This window comes from Lepidochelys kempii, chromosome 3, assembly GCF_965140265.1.
Source record: "Lepidochelys kempii isolate rLepKem1 chromosome 3, rLepKem1.hap2, whole genome shotgun sequence".
In the NCBI taxonomy this organism is placed as follows: Eukaryota; Metazoa; Chordata; order Testudines; family Cheloniidae; genus Lepidochelys; species Lepidochelys kempii.
Genome location: NC_133258.1, coordinates 1,880,108 through 1,895,861, shown reverse-complemented (window position 1 = coordinate 1,895,861; position 15,754 = coordinate 1,880,108). Strand labels below are relative to the sequence as shown.

The window sequence follows — 15,754 nt, the reverse complement described above, 5'->3', positions numbered from 1 at the left end:
AAACTTGTTGAGAAAGACCCATCCCAAGATTCTCAGGGCTTTGCTTGTAAAGAACTTCATTGTTCAGCATTTCAGCTATTTGTTAAAGGGCCTTGTGCTTTTAGGAATATCTGCATTCACATCTAAACACAGATTTTATATTTTCCTAACAGATGCCCTGGTTGCTGCTGAACAGTACACTCACCAGTCCAAACCTTGTGTCTCGGCTGCAGAGGCAGCTGTGGAGTTAATAAAGTTCTGCATGTATTACAGCAGCAATCACTAGTGCTGTTATAGTTCTTCTTTGAGTGATGTCCCTGTAGGTGCTTCACATCAGGTGACTGCACCTCTAGTTGGAGAATTTCGAGAGCAGTGTCCAGTTGGGCCCCACGTGCGCGCTCCCCGTCTCGCGCCTCTAGCGGCAGTTAAACTAGCACTGTGCGGCCAACACCCCCCTCAGTTCCTTCTCATCCACTCTTGGTCCAAGTCGGGGCTCCAGCAGTGCCTCTACACGACTTACCTCAGATCTGGATTTAGGATTAACTGTATAGTAGAAGATAGGAAACAAGTTATAACTAACTACTCTACCCCTTTTCTTCCTTCTCATTTAAAAATATAAATAAAAACATATTATTTTATGTTATGTTTCGTTCATCCCTTTCTGGGATAACTCCACCTGCGACTGCCCAGGTCCCTGGGTTTTAAATGTGGCCTCTCCTGCCGAGAGGCAGTCACCGTTTCGGACGGACATTCCCAGTGTGTCCTCTGCTTGGGGGAAACGCACATACCCTAGAAGTACTTCCATTGCCACAACCTTAAGGCCCATGCCAAGAAAGTGAGGGACCTTAAATTCAAACTTATTCTTATGGAGAAATCTCTCAGCCCAGACTCAGACTCAGGACCACAAACTCTTCCCAGTCATCAGTTGCCTATAATCGCCAACTATGAGACCTTGTTGGCAAAATACAACCACACCAATTATTCGAAACTGTCTGAATTTATTGACTTTATACCAGAAAACAAGAAGGAGCAAATTAGGTCAGTCATCGCTGAAGGCCACCTCCTGGCACAAACAGCTCTCCAGGTATCATTAGACTCGGCACTCACAGCGGCGAGATCCATTGCAACCACCATAGTGATGCAGTGGGCCTCTTGGTTCCATCTGTCTGGATTCCCAAGGGAGGTACAATCCACTGAGGGGAACTCCCCTTTGAAGGTCCAAAATAGTTTGCGGGTAAGACTGATGAGTCCCTCCATACATTGAAGGACTCTAGCACAACTCTTCGATCTTTAGGTATCTAGATAATACTTAGTCCGACCATGAGTGCAGGGGACTAGACTAGAAGACTTCTCGAGGTCCCTTCCGATCCTATGATTCTATGATTCTGTACACCTGCACAAAAATGGAAACAAGGCAGATATTACTCAGAACAACGTTCAAGACTGGCACACCTACACACAACCCAGAGGCAGAGACAAAGACCCACAAGACATAGTCCAACCCCATCTCAACCTTCCATGTTGCAACAACTGGCATCAAATTTGAAGGTTTGGTTGAGGGCTCAACAGACCTCCCCCAGTTCCAGTTGCTGAAACCACTTTCCATGAACCATCCATTTACAAAATGTTTAACACCATTCTACCTAGCAGAGTGAATTATTATTTCAGACAAGTGGGTACTGGAAATTATCAACACTGGCTATTCCATCCAGTTCACCTCCATTCCCCTTACCCACCCTCTCTCCCTATCCCTCTGGAGGGACTCCTCTCATGAGCACCTTCTGAGACAGGAAGTAGACCATCTCCTGCAATTGGGTCTGGTAGAACCACTACTGGTACAACAAAGAGGGAAGGGGTTTTATTCTCATTATTTTTTAACCCAGAAGAAGACTGGGGGTTGGAGGCCCATTCTCCACCTGAGAAACCTTAACAAGTTTGTCAGAATAATGGTTCAGGATGGTCACTTTAGCAACAATAATTTCAGCACTGTTTTTTTGCCTTCGACCTGCAAGATGTACCCAGAAAGATAATGGAGCAAATAATTGAGCCATCGATTTGCAAACATCTAGAGGATAATAAGATGATAAGTAGCAGTCAGCATGGATTAGTCAAGAACAAATCATGTCAAACCAAACTGATAGCTTTCTTTGACAGGGTAACAAGCCTTGTGGATGGGAGAAAGTGGTAGACGTGGTATATCTTGACTTTAGAAAGGCTTTTGATACTATCTCACATGACGTTCTCAAAAACAAACTAGGAAATGCAACCTAGATGGAGCTACTATAAGGTGGGTGCAAAGCTGGTTGGAAAACTGTTCCCAGAGAGTAGTTATCAGTGGTTCACAGTCATGCTGGAAGGGCATAATGAGTGGGGGTCCAAAGGGATCAGTTTTGGGTCCGGTTCTGTTCAATATCTTCCTCAGTGATTTAGATAATGGTATAGAGAGTACACTTCTAAAGTTTGCGGACAATACCAAGCTAGGAGGGGTTGCAAGTGCTTTGGAGGATAGGATGAAAATTCAAAATGATCTGGACAAACTGGAGAAATGGTCAGAAGTAAATAGAATGAAATTCAATAAGGACAAATGCAAAGTACTCCATTTAGGAAGGAACAATCAGTTGCACACATACAAAATGGGAAATTACTGCTTAGGAAGGAATACTGCGGAAAGGGATCTCGGGATCATAGTGGACCATAAGCTAAATATGAGTCAACAGTGTAACACTGTTGCAGAAAAAGCAAACATCATTCTGGGATGTTTTAGCAGGAGTCTTGTAAGTAAGACATGAGAAGTAATTCTTCAGCTGTACTCCTCACTGATTAGGCCTCAACTGGAGTATTGTGTCCGGTTCTGGGCGCCACATTTAAGGAAATATGTGGACAAATTGGAGAAAGTCCAGAGAAGAACAACAAAAATGATTAAAGGTCTAGAAAACATGACCTGTGAGGGAAAATTGAAAAAATTGGGTTTGTTTAATCTGGAGAAGAGAAGACTGAGGGGGGATAGCAGTTTTCAAGTGCATAAAAGGTTATTACAAGGAGGAGGGAGAAAATTTGTTGTTCTTAATCTCTAAGAATAGGACAAGAAGCAATGGGCTTAAATTGCAGCAAGGGAGGTTTAGGTTGGATATTAGGAAAAACTTCCTATCTGTCAGGGTGGTTAAGCACTGGAATAAATTGTCTAGGGAGGTTGTGGGAATCTCCATCATTGGCGATGTTTAAGAGCAGGTTAGACAAACACCTGTCAGGGGTGGCCTAGATAATACTTAGTCCTGCCATGAGTGCAGGGGACTGGACTAGGTGACCTCTCGAGGTCCCTTCCAGTTCTGTGATTCTGTGCATACTTTCACATCACCATACATCTATCACACAGGCAGTTTCTCCAGTTTGTTTTGGGACAAGATCATTATCAGTACATGGTACTGCCCTTTGGCCTCTCCATGGCTCCCCAAGTTTTTTCCAAAGTTCTAGCAGTAGCCGCAGCCCACCTACACAAACAAAGGGTCATGATATACCCATATTTAGATGACTGTCTACTCAAGGCCCCACTTGGGAAGAAGCCATCGAAGCCACACAAAAGACAGTGTTACTCTTTACAAAACTCAGCCTCCAAATAAACATTCAAAAATCTACAGTGACACCAGTGCAAGAACTAGAATTCATTGGGGCTAGCCTAAACTCATTGGAGACAAACGCCTCACTACCACTACACAGATTCCCCACACTGATCAACACTACAGTGAGCAGCCACAAACATCTGCCAAGACTTGCCTCCAACTATTAGGCCACATAGCGGCAACCACCTATATTGCAAAACTTGTCAGATTGCACGCGCATTGCCTGCAAGGGTGGCACAGGGCAGTGTAGATTCCACACAAACACAGTTTGAGCAAGCCTCTCCACATGCCACCAAAGGTCAAGGACTTGCTACAGTGGTGGACCCATTCGCACAGTGTGTGTGCAGGAGTCCTGTTTCTGCAGATTCCCCCACAATGGTAATTACAACAGATGCCTCCCTAGCGGGCTGGGGCTCCCATTTTAAACAACCTAACAGTACAGGGCAGGTGGTCTCCTTCGGAAACAGCACTGCACATAAACATTCTGGGAACTGCGAGCAGTTTGCAGTGCATGTGCACACTTCCTGACCGTGATCAAAAACAAAACTGTACAGATCCTGATGGACAACATTGTTTGCATGTTCCATACAAACAAACAGAGAGGAGCAAGGTCACACTCCCTTTGCACCTAGGACTGAAGACTGTGGAACCAGATGCATCCAACACAACATCATCTTATTGGCCACCTACCTACCAGGATATCAGAATGCCACGGCAGACATGTTAAGCAGAAAGTTTTCCCACGATCACGAGTGGGGAGTAAACCTTGGTGACACAGGACATATTCCAACAATGGGGATTCCCCACAATAGATCTATTTGCCACGAGTCAGAACAGCAAATGTCCAACATTTTGCTCCAGAGCAGGCTTGGGACCGGGATCCAGAGGCGACACCTTCCTCCTCAGATGGGATGCACCTCTTCTTTACACTTTCCCTCCTACCCCGTTGTTGTCCAGGGTCATACAAAAGATCAAGACCAACCAATGCAGGGTCATCCTGATAGCCCCCAAAAGGCCAAGACAAACTTGGTTTCCATACCTACAGCAGAGGTCAGAATGTTCTATGTCCTCCCACTTGTCCTCCCACTTCTTCCACACCTCCTGTCACAAGATGCAGGCCAGATCTTCCACTTGAACCTGAAGATACTCCCACCTGAGAGCATGGCTTCCTTGCTCAGAAGCGGTGAAGGATATCTTGCTAAACAGCAGATGATTGACTACACATTTGACCTACCCCCACAAGAACAAACGAATCAGAGCCACCACCTCCGTTCTACCGCTATCCCTAGACTATATATTTCAGCTAAAAAATATCAGCTCTTTCAACGAGCTCACTCAGAGTACACCTTGCAGCGATCACAACCTTTCACCATAAAGTGGATGGGTTCTCAGTCTTTGCCCATCCAATTACAAAATGTTTCCTACAAGATGTCTGGAAACTCTATCCCGAACTCAGAGTCCCAGTGCCTCCATGGGATCTTAATCTAGTACTTCATTCCCTTACTGGACCTCTGTTCAAACCCTTTGTTACATGTTCTCTAATACACCTTTCAATGAAAATAGCCTTCCTTGTCGCCCTTCTGGCATACCCCCCTTACACAATCTTTTTCAAGAACAAGGTCATTCTGAGACCACATCCCAAGTTTCTACCTAAACTACCCTCTTTGTTCCACCTAAACCAACCTATCCATCTTCCTGCATTCTTCCCTAAACCTCAGAAGTGGCATTCCATACTCTGGATGTCAGAAGGGCACAAGGCTTTTATCTCGAATGGACAAAACCATTTAGAAAGGCACCAAAGCTGTTTCTTTCTACTACGGAGAGATCTAAAGGAGACGCTATATCTAAGCAGAGACTCTCCAGATGGATTTCACAGTGCATTTATCTCTGCTACCGCCAACATGAACTACAACACCCACTGAGGGTTAGAACACATTCTACCAGTTTGCTGTCCACATTGGTAGCCTTCCTTAATAATGTACCTGTTACAGACATATGTAAAGCATCCACTTGGGCATAAGCCCATACAATAGAACCTCAGAGTTACAAACACCGGAGTTACGAACTGACCAGTCAACCACACACCTCATTTGGAACAGGAAGTACACAATCAGGCAGCAGCAGAGACCTCAAAAAAATGCAACTACAGTGTAGTACTGTGTTACATGTAAACCACTAAAAATATAAAGGGAAAGCAGCATTTTTCTTCTGCATAGTAAAGTTTCAAAGCTGTATGAAGGCAATGTTCAGCGGCAAACTTTTTAAAGAACCACCATAACATTTTGTTCAGCGTTATGAACAACCTCCATTCCCAAGGTGTTTGTAACTGTGAGGCTCTACTGTAACATTCCTTCAACACTACGCGATTGAGCAGGACTCAACATCCGACGCTTTATTAGGACACACGGTCTTATCACCGATCACAGACCCAACTCTGAAGCTCCTCCTTTCCACTGAGGGGCACGGTTCTACAGCCACTTGAAGTGGAGCACCCACAGGGACATCACTTGAAGAAGAAGAAGGTTACTCATATTGCGCAGTAACTGAGGTTCTTTGAGATGTGCGCCGTTTGTGGCTGCTCCACTACCCACCCTCCTCCACTGTACTTTGGAGTTCTAGTAAGGTCCTCTGTGGTAGAGAAGGAGCTGACGGGGGGTTAGCCGCAAAGCCCTAGTTAATCGTTGCTACAGGCGTGAGACAGGGAGAGAGCATGTGCAGCACAACCAGGTAGTGCTGTTGAAATTCTCCGACTAGAGGTGCAGGGGCGCACAATCACCTGAAGTGGAGCACCCACAGGGACACACATCTCGAAGAACCTCAGTTACTGCACAAGGTGAGTAACCTTCTCTTAAGGGACCTTGTGTTTCTTCAGTAAATCACCCCTCAGACTGAAACATGGTGAATAAACTCTCAGCCAAAGACAGATGTCTGCAGTAATTTATTTCTTGCTTTTCATAGTACTGCAGATTTACACTAATGTATCTGAGATCAGGCCCTGGCCCACAGTGACTTGTGTCAGGGATACAGGACTTCTGATCTCCAGGCCTCTTTTGAAATCTGTACAGCGTTTGACAAATACAAACACAGCAAGGTTTGTGCTGTTGATAGTTATTTCAGTCTTGTTATGTAAGGCATTTATAATGCATGGGGGACTGAAGATAAAATTAATTACTATCTTGTATTTGGTTATATGCAGATACTAAAGAAGACAGATCCCTTGAAAATATCTGAAATAATTTCACTTGTGTAAGTTAGGAAAAGCGTGAATTATATTCAGCTGATGAGATTCAATGGGATTTAACATCTTAGTCAGGAGTTAAACTAGGAGAACATAACTCTCCTCCAGGCCTGGATTCCCTGCCAGCTATAGTTGCAGACATAATGTTTGGGATGTTTTTGTGAGTCACAGGTATGAGCTACAGTACCTAGCATCTATTTACCCTATAGCATCTTCGTCTGCATTCAAAAAACAGTGCCCTGAGGAGAGCAAAAAGGGAAAGGAAGAATTGCTTCTGCAGATATTCAGTAGACAGATTTGAGTATAAAGCATGGGCTTCTCACAAAAAGTTTGACTATCCCCCAGTCCACCTTTCCCTACCCTTAGGAAAGTTCCATGTTGACACAATCTTCCCCGGCCAGGAAATACTGGATACCACTTAGAGCGATGACCAGATAGGTCATTCAAAAGCAACATAAGGTAACATATACTCCTTATCCTAAGGACTAAGCAGGCTGCTGTCTAACTTTCTCAGCCCCACTTAGCTTGAGAAGCAAGAGACAAGTGTAGCACCAGACTCGGAACTTGCTTGGAGCCCCAGTTCACCTTTGTGATTTTTAAAAATATTGTTTCATTTCAGTCAGTGATTTCTGCCATCATCCTATTACATATTTCACTTGTCGGGCACCATGGAAAAGGCCATTGGTAGAAGCACTTCTGATTTCTCAAAGTGATATTTATCAATTGGCCATAGTCAGAACAATGAAAAAAACGCCAGTTTCTTTTACTTCTCTATTAAAGATCCCCTTTGGTCAGAACCAATTTACACTACTCAAGCTTTTCAAGTTGTGCTTTCTATTACAGGTGTTTTTTTCTCTTTCAAAACTCTATTTATATATTTTAAAACATGGGTCAAGGGAAATATCACTTCCTGTAATAACTATTATCTGTTTACATAATGTTACTAGAAATGCTATATACAGAGATATGATTCCCTCCCCCCCAAATGAGAAGGAACTTGCCCTTCTGCCCACATTCTCCTCAATATAAATACTAGCCTGGCCCATAAATTCACTTCATCTTAACTGAGTTAAATAAAGTGAGCATTGTTGCTCAATTCCAGTTTGTCCTATGTTCCTAAAACCTCATGCTTCAGGGCTTCAGTTGGCCATCTGCAGGGGGTCAGAAAGAGATATCCCCCCCATGTATTCTAGGGAAGATTTTGGTCTTTCTCTGAAGCAATACGGCTAAAGTTGGAACACAGGATGGGGTGGTCAGGGGTGAGGTGGCACGGAGCATTCTCCCTCTTAGGTGCTTGTGTGGCTGGTTCTTGCTCACATGCTCAGGATCTAAATGATCACCATATGTGGGGTCAGAAAAGAATTTTCCCCCAGACCAGATTGCCAGTAACTTTGGGGGTTTTTTCTTTCCTCTGCAGCATGTGGGTGCAGGTCTCTTGTCAATAATATCTAGCTATAGCTCAATCATTTCCCTGCCATTGCAGGGGTATCTGGCATTTGGGGCTCTTTGGTCTCTTCTCTTCTCTCCTGGAGACACACAATAGTCTAGTTTCCTGTGGGCTGTAATCTGATGGCCCCTTCTGGCTTTAAATTCTGTGATTAAACTCTGTGACTCTACTTGCTCCATCAGCATGCACTTCCTTTCTGTCACTGAGAGACCTAATGAGAAGTGTATTTCTTGGAACAGAATCTGTTCTCAGTTACAGCTCTGCCACCCCAGTGACTTTCGTGAGTGTTGAGGTCTCTCGGCACCCCACATGATTAGGCTTTGAGAACTTTAGTCATTAACATCAAGTTTTCTTCCTCCTGGATCTCCATAAAACTGTTTCAGATTTTCCTTCAGAGCAGATCTTCTTGCTTGGAGTGGGTGCAGACCTGTATTCCACTCCAGTGTGCTGGCATCTTGTGCACTGCAAATTGGAGACTTTTTGCCACTGGAGTACCCCTCGGGGCGGCACGCATGCTCTGTGCCTCCTCCTGGCTCCTCTCGAGGCTATATGAAGGTGGCACTTCCCTAAACCCTCTCATTTCCTTCTTACCACCTGCGGCTTCGGTTGGAGCACCCCATGTTAGAATCTCCTCATGATTTCTCTGCTGAGTCACACTCGGGTGATTCAGTATTTCATAGTGTAAATCGTTTCTGGCAGTTAGCACCCATAGTTTGTTAGATTAGTTAGTTTATTTGTGTATTTAGTGGTACAGTTAGTTTGTATAGTTCTGGAGTGTACCCCAGGCTTTGGGCATTGCCTGTCCCTACCTGTGACCCCCACATATGCAACTTGTTGTGCCTTGGTGAGAACCACATCAAGGAATAGTGAAGTATCTATTGTTCTGTTAAGAAAAGAATGCAGACCGCAAGAGATCTTCATCTAAAGCAGCATTTTGTTGGAACAGGCTGTGAGACCTGCCTTGACACGAGGACCCTGTTCCAACCACTCAGTTAACTGGTATCCTCTACCTCTGTGGGTGTTGGGGACAGACCCCGGGACTTTGATCAGTCATGGAGGCAGGAAAGAGGTCCATCATTATTTCACAGATCCCTCATAAGAGGACTCATAAAATGGACCGGAGTGCCAGAAACTGAGGAGGGATTTATTCTCCTCTTCATCGAGACAGGACCTCACTGTCAACAAGACTGGTACCCAGAACAGACCTGTGTCTGCCCAGTATCAGGATGGAAGAATCCCAGTGCTGTGCCAGCGACTCCAGAACCATCCGTGGGACTGCTGTCAAGTCTGGTCTCTACAGAAACTCCAGCACCATCGCTCTCAGTGCCATTGACCTGACAAGGTTACCTGGCAGCTTCAGACTTGCTTTGTCTAGCTGCCCTGGCATTCCTGCTAACTCAGGATATCAGTGAAGAGACGGTGCCCCAGGCTATCTCAGGCCCTTCATTGTCTTCAGCTTTGGGGCAGAGATTGCCTTCAGCTCCAGTACCAATGAAGAGGCAGGCTCCACCCGTTCTCTCACAGCACTGTCTACAAAACCAGCCTTGGTACCAGCGTCCTCCGTATCAGTAGCTACATCAGAGTGGGGTCTGAATCTTGACCCCTCAGCACCAATAGGGGATCCGTCCTCTGTACCGGACCCCATGCAAGACTGTCTATGATGCCAACCAGAGTATCGATGTTACCTTTTCTGTGTTGTACAGTGGACAAGTCAGGTTTTCCAGAGGCCCTACTGGTTGGGCATCCACCACACCTAGTGATTATTCAGACAGTTCTTCTCACTCCAGGTCAGTGTCCTGAAACTCTTCTCGTTCCCCACATCAGCGAATGCAATCACATACACCATCCAAACACCCAGGGAGTAAGCACTGGTACTGAGAGAAGAGGCATTTCCGTAGCAGAGACAGACCTGCCTGGCCCACAATGTACTGGCCTTCCTGTTGTACCCCAGGCTGATAATCCCAGCCTGGGGGTGCTTCTCATTCACACAGATCCAGTTCTCTGCATAGGTTGGATGTAAGATCCCCTTACCTGGGGAATGGCCTAAGCCATGGACCAGCCTGTTGTGGAAGTCCAGGACGACGTTCTTCCTCCTAGGCTATTCTCTGTGGTTAACCTTCCGCCTGAGAACAAACCCGTACCACAGGCGACACCTTTGGCTCCAGCAGCACTGCCAACACCCTCCCAGGACAATCTGGCGGCCCTGACTTTGGCTTCCCCAGTTCCAGGGGACTTCAAGTTCTTCCAGGAACTGCTCAGGAGAATGGCTGCAGTTCTGGGTATTTAAGCTGAGCTGGTACAAGAGAATACTCACAAATTGGTAGACATCCTCCAGGATTCAGCCCTGGGAGGTGTTGCCCCCTCTATCAATGGTGCTGTAAGGGACCCAGGGCGTAGGTTGTCTTGCCTGTAGCAGTCACAGCTGAGCTGAGGTCTGCCCTCCAGAGTTAGGAGTCTCCAAGGAATAGTTGGAGGAATTACAAGGCCAAGTCCCATAACCTGAGTCAGAGACGAGAGATCAGAGGTAGTACCAGGTTAGAACCGAGAGGCAGGAGTCGGGGTCAGAGTCAGGCTGGGGTCAGAGACCAGAGACCAGGGGCAGTACTGGGTTAGAACCGAGAGCCAGGAGTCGGGGTCAGAGCCAGGCTGGGGTCAGAGACAAGAGACCAGGAGCAGTACTGGGTTAGAACCGAGAGGCAGGAGTCGGAGTCAGAGTCAATCTAGGGTCAGACACCGGAGATCAGCAGCAGTACCGGGTTAGAACTGAGAAGCAGGAATCGGGGTCAGACTCAGGCCGGGGTCAGAGACCAGAGGCAGTACTGGGTCAGAACCGAGAGGCGGGAGTTGGGGTCAGAGTCAGGCTGCCATTGGAGACCAGAGGCAGTACTGGGCTAGAATCAGGAGTCAGGGTTGAAGTCAGGCTGGCATCAGAGACCAGAGATCAGGAGTCAAGGCAAAGTCTGGTGTTGCAGCAGGGCAAAGTCTGTGTACTTAGCTAGATACCTTCCTGGGGCAACCACTGGGATTAAATTGGGGCTCTTGGCCAATCAGAGGGCCACAAGGACTGTCACTCTGGGTCTCGTGAGCAGTACTTCCTGCGGCCCCTAGTCTCCACTGGTTGTGCCTCTGCAGGCCTGGGTTCTAGTCCCCAGGTCCTCACATATGCCCTCTTATCAACAGCTAAATCTTTGTGGCACACGTCAGCATCACTAGCCCCAATAGCCAAGCAAACAGAAAAGCAATATTATGTCCCTTCCCAGAAGCTGGAGTGTGTCTATTTCACACCAAAACCCAAACTCGTTAATTGTGATTAATGCGAGGACACCATAAGGAAGATTTAATTCTACCCCAAAAGAAAAAGAACCTGAAAGACTGGACGCATTAGGTAGAAAATGTGTGCTACTGCTTCACTCCAGGAGAGAATAACAACCAGCAAGCTCTTTCAGTGGAAGGTGATGTCTAAATTCATGGACAAATTGCCAGACAACTCAAGAGAGAAGTTCAAAGCTTTCTTGACAAAGCGCTTGCTTGTGGCAAAGACCTCACTACAATCTACTGTCAACATAATGTGTGATTCTTCCAGAGCAATGACCACTGCCATCATCAAGAGGAGGGCATCTTGGTTATTTAATTCCGGGATAGCACCAGATATCCAGCAAACCACTGAAATTCTGTCTTTTGATGGACAGTTTGTATTTCCTGACAAGCCAGATGAGGTGTTTCTCTTTTAAAGATTCATGAGTGACTCTCCGCTCCCTGGGGGTTTATCTTCCAGCCTCCAAGAAGCGTTAGTACAAGCCCCTGCAGAAATATTCAGATTATTTTCATGGACAGCTCTTCTGTCCTCCCAGATGATACTATGCTTCTTGGAGTAGAGAGAGGCTTCAGAAAAGAAGGTCATCTAACATTACCACTAACACACCATGCTCTCAACTTCCTGTAGGGACACAACTCTTTGGACTTGTTTTTCGAGGACAGCATAGCAACCAACAATGATCTACACATCCCTTCTAAGTGTGAGGACAGATTATCCCACTTCCTCAACCCATAGGAACAAATATCTTTAGACAAGTGGGTCCTAAGTACTATGGGTCTGGGATATTCAGTCCCATTCATTTCCACCCCTCCTCCCTACCCTCCTTCTCTGTCCCTTTTCAGGGACCCATCTCATGAGTCTGTGCTCCTTCAGGAGGGTCAAGCTCTCCTCACCTTGGGGGCACAGAGTAAGTTCCCCCAATCTTTTTCCTGATCTCCAAACACAAGAGTGGAACTGAGACTGTTCTGGATCCCTGGGCTCTCAACAAGTTCATCAAGCAAGTGAGATTGCGCCTGCTTACCCTAGCTTCAATCCTCCGTTCTCTAGATGGCAATGGTTGGTTGGCTGCCCTTGTTCTTTTAGACACATATTTCAGTATAGCTGTGTTACCCTGCCTCAGGAAATTCCTCAGACTTGTCATCATCAGTACATGGTACTCCCCTTTGGCCTGTCATCACCAAATGTGTGGTGGCCTTCTCTTAGGAGGAACGGGATACATGTCTTCCCTTACCATGATGGTTGGCTGGTCCAGGGGTTCTCTCACAGTCAGGTCCATTGCCATCCATTGACTATATCATCCACCTGTTCAATCACCTTCATCTTCTCCTGAACAGAGGAAAGTCTGCACTGATTCCTGCCCAGAGACTCGAGTTTGTTGGAGCACTACTGAGCGTGGTTAGGGTGGAACCACCTTAATGTAGCCTCAGGAAGGGCCATGAGGAGGTATAAGGCATATGCACTGTCTCAAGCAGTGGTAAAAAGTCTCCAGCTCGCAGTGCACAAGGCAGTACACACCTGAGCAGAATACACATCTGCACCCACATCTCGAAGAACAACTGTGACCCAACAGGTAAGTCTCCATTTTCTTTCTGTGTCTGACCTATTCCCCAGTGTCCCGTTGTTTGGGTTATATAACTCTGAGTCTCTTTGACGGCTCAACAGTGGCTGCACAGGTGCACAAGAGGACCGATGGTCTTTGTATATCATGCTACACGTGGCCAGACACAGTCCTATAGGCAAGTGCAGGCACTGCCCCCTGCTGGGGTGAATGTGAAAATGGAAGTCATTAAACCGGTCGGTAGAAGGAGCATACGCTCTGCCAATTGAATGGATGGTGCAGCTGCCACTACAGCATGAAAGAATTCCAGCTTAGTCGGTCTGAAGTACTCCTGAGGGCTCCCACTCCAGCACAGCCCCTTCCCTCTTCCCAGTGTGAGTCTCACAAGCCAATGTGGCTCTTAGTGAGCTCCCTCCTATAGAAAACCGCTTTCTAGCAACTCGTTTCCATGCGTGTTTGTCTGACATTTGTTTGTTTTTGAAGCAGAGGAAGTAGGTGAAGAAGAAGAGGAAAAGATGCAGAATGGCAAGGACAGAGGTAAAAGGATCTCAGCTGTAAAACACTTTTCCCATTTATTTCTGTGTCTGAGATTAGAGTGTGTCTGCAAAGTCTCCACTTCAGTGTGCCAAGCACTGCAGAGGTGTTCATGTAATGGCTTTGGGTTTGGGCAGTTTATGGAGGCTCCTTGTTGCTGTTACACCTCCTCCAGACACTCAGCTGGGCCCATCAGGCTTGTCTTTCTGTTCCTCTCACTGCCCTGTTATGTGTTTGCTCTCTCCATTTCTGCCATTGCTTGGGACACTAGTAATGTCCAGGTTTCCATTGTCTCTGTATTCAGATGTATTGAAATATTTTCTTTCAGCAAGTGGCCATGTACAAGTATAAGCATGGCAGGAAAGGAGTTACTCTGAATGGTACAAGAGGAACTTTTAATGGTGTGAGGTTAGATATAGAAAATGGAGGCTGAATTATCAGGAAAGTTTCTGGAAATTGGGTGTGCGAGGCTGTGGAATTGTCACCCAAGGGAAGCAGAAAAGCCTTGTGGGTTGAGGCATTTAAAACATGTCTGGACACAGTGTTCAGCAATATTCTGCTGAGAACAGTCCTGCACAGGCGGCAAAATGAGGCCTCTTACAGTAGGTCTAATCCCATGATTCTAAGTGTAGCTAGAACTAATCCTCCCCAGGTAGCTCTTCCTCTGGCTTCTAAGGATGTGGAAGTAACGTGGGGCTGTCACAACATTGTTGTGTGGGTGGACCAATGATCCCCTATCTAACAGGGCTCAGGAGAAAGAAAACCCAGGCGAGCGGTGTGGGGAGTGGAATACCAGTCACTGGACTTTGGTTTGGGGGTTTCACCTGTGCCTTCCTCAAATGACTGAACAGAAAACCCCTTATCCTGGTGTGGCCATGGGTGCTTGGGTGAAGGTATTTGCCACCACCTCTTCTTCCCTCTTTGCCAGGAAAGGAATTTACAGTAGTTGCACTGAGTCTCGATTGCACTGAGGTTCTTCAGTTCAGGCTGTGCCCCTAAGTGTGACACTGATTTGCTTGTGGAGCTGATTGCTCGCACTTTCCACGTTTAAATTAAGGTTGGACAAAGAGATTTGGATTAGACAAGTATCAGTTCAAACATTCATGTCTCACCTGAGACAAATCTTTGCTGAGCTTTGACAATGTTGGATTTTTATTCTTTATCGTTCCGTGCACCTCTTCACTTCCTGCTTCTGGCTGGGATGACATTTCACACAAGAGACTGTTCTCACAAGATCTCCAGGCCAAATAGGTACTGAGAAGGTGTGACCCTTTCTCAGGGCACCCAGAATTGAGAGTCACCTTGTTACCTCCTTTCTCCAGCGTGAGGGACTTTTTCTTATGGTAGCTGGGTGTCACCTCTTGTACAGCACCAGCCTTTAAACCATTCAGACACTGTCCTCAGGACTCTGTCAGGCCTATCTTGCTTTGCAGACTGCCTTAGATGCACCCAAATCCCTGCGCCTCTCATGAAGAGCATTCCCCTGCAGCATCCAGCCCCTGTCACTGGACGCTCACAGAAATTACCAAGTAAGCTGCCTCCCAAAGAGAGATACACAGCTGGAAGATTATGATTCAGGTTTCACACTTTATGTCAACACAGCACTGTAATCTATGTATAGTAAAAACAAATATATTTATCAGCTGTGTTACAGGAGGGCCAGGGAGCAGTGGTAGAGGGGAAATATATAAGCCCTAGGCTAATTAAGGTGTGGTTCCCTGTAGACTAGGGAGGGTTGCTACAGGTTAAGTGGAGCACCTGCAGTCAATTAAGCCCTGTCAGGAACCTAATAAAACCCCCTGCTTCAGGCAGTCATGGGAGGAGGAGGAAGGAGAGAGGACTGGAGCTTGGAGGTGTGCTGTAAGATTTGAAAAACCAGAGAACCAAAGTCAGGGAGACCCTGCCCTGGCAGGCGAGGGAGACTCCCTCCCACAGCATCTAAGGACCAAAGGTTCCCCACCCAAAGGGGAAGAGGGTAAGAACCTGCGGGGGTTGAGAGGGGCTGGGACTCAGAGTGAGGAGCAAACCCAGACCCCTCCCCCACTTCCCTCCTCTACCACCTTCC

The 15,754-nt window shown here is 46.5% G+C and overlaps 1 protein-coding gene across 15 annotated transcripts in view; it reads left to right on the top strand.

The window, feature by feature from the left end:
- The window catches only part of DTNB (dystrobrevin beta), a 389,020-nt gene that overhangs the window by 357,140 nt on the left and 16,126 nt on the right, over positions 1-15,754 (top strand). For 13 of the 15 annotated variants that reach the window (XR_012157855.1, XR_012157851.1, XR_012157853.1 and 10 more), the window contains 2 exons: positions 153-13,167; positions 13,639-13,692. Coding sequence is in view for 1 of the 15 variants with exons in the window: in XM_073335462.1 (XP_073191563.1) it covers positions 13,639-13,692 (54 nt within the window). In the remaining 14 variants the exon portion in view is untranslated. Of the gene's footprint in view, positions 1-152; positions 13,168-13,638; positions 13,693-15,754 lie in introns of those variants that run through there. The other 2 variants (XR_012157863.1, XM_073335462.1) reach the window with 2 other exon arrangements.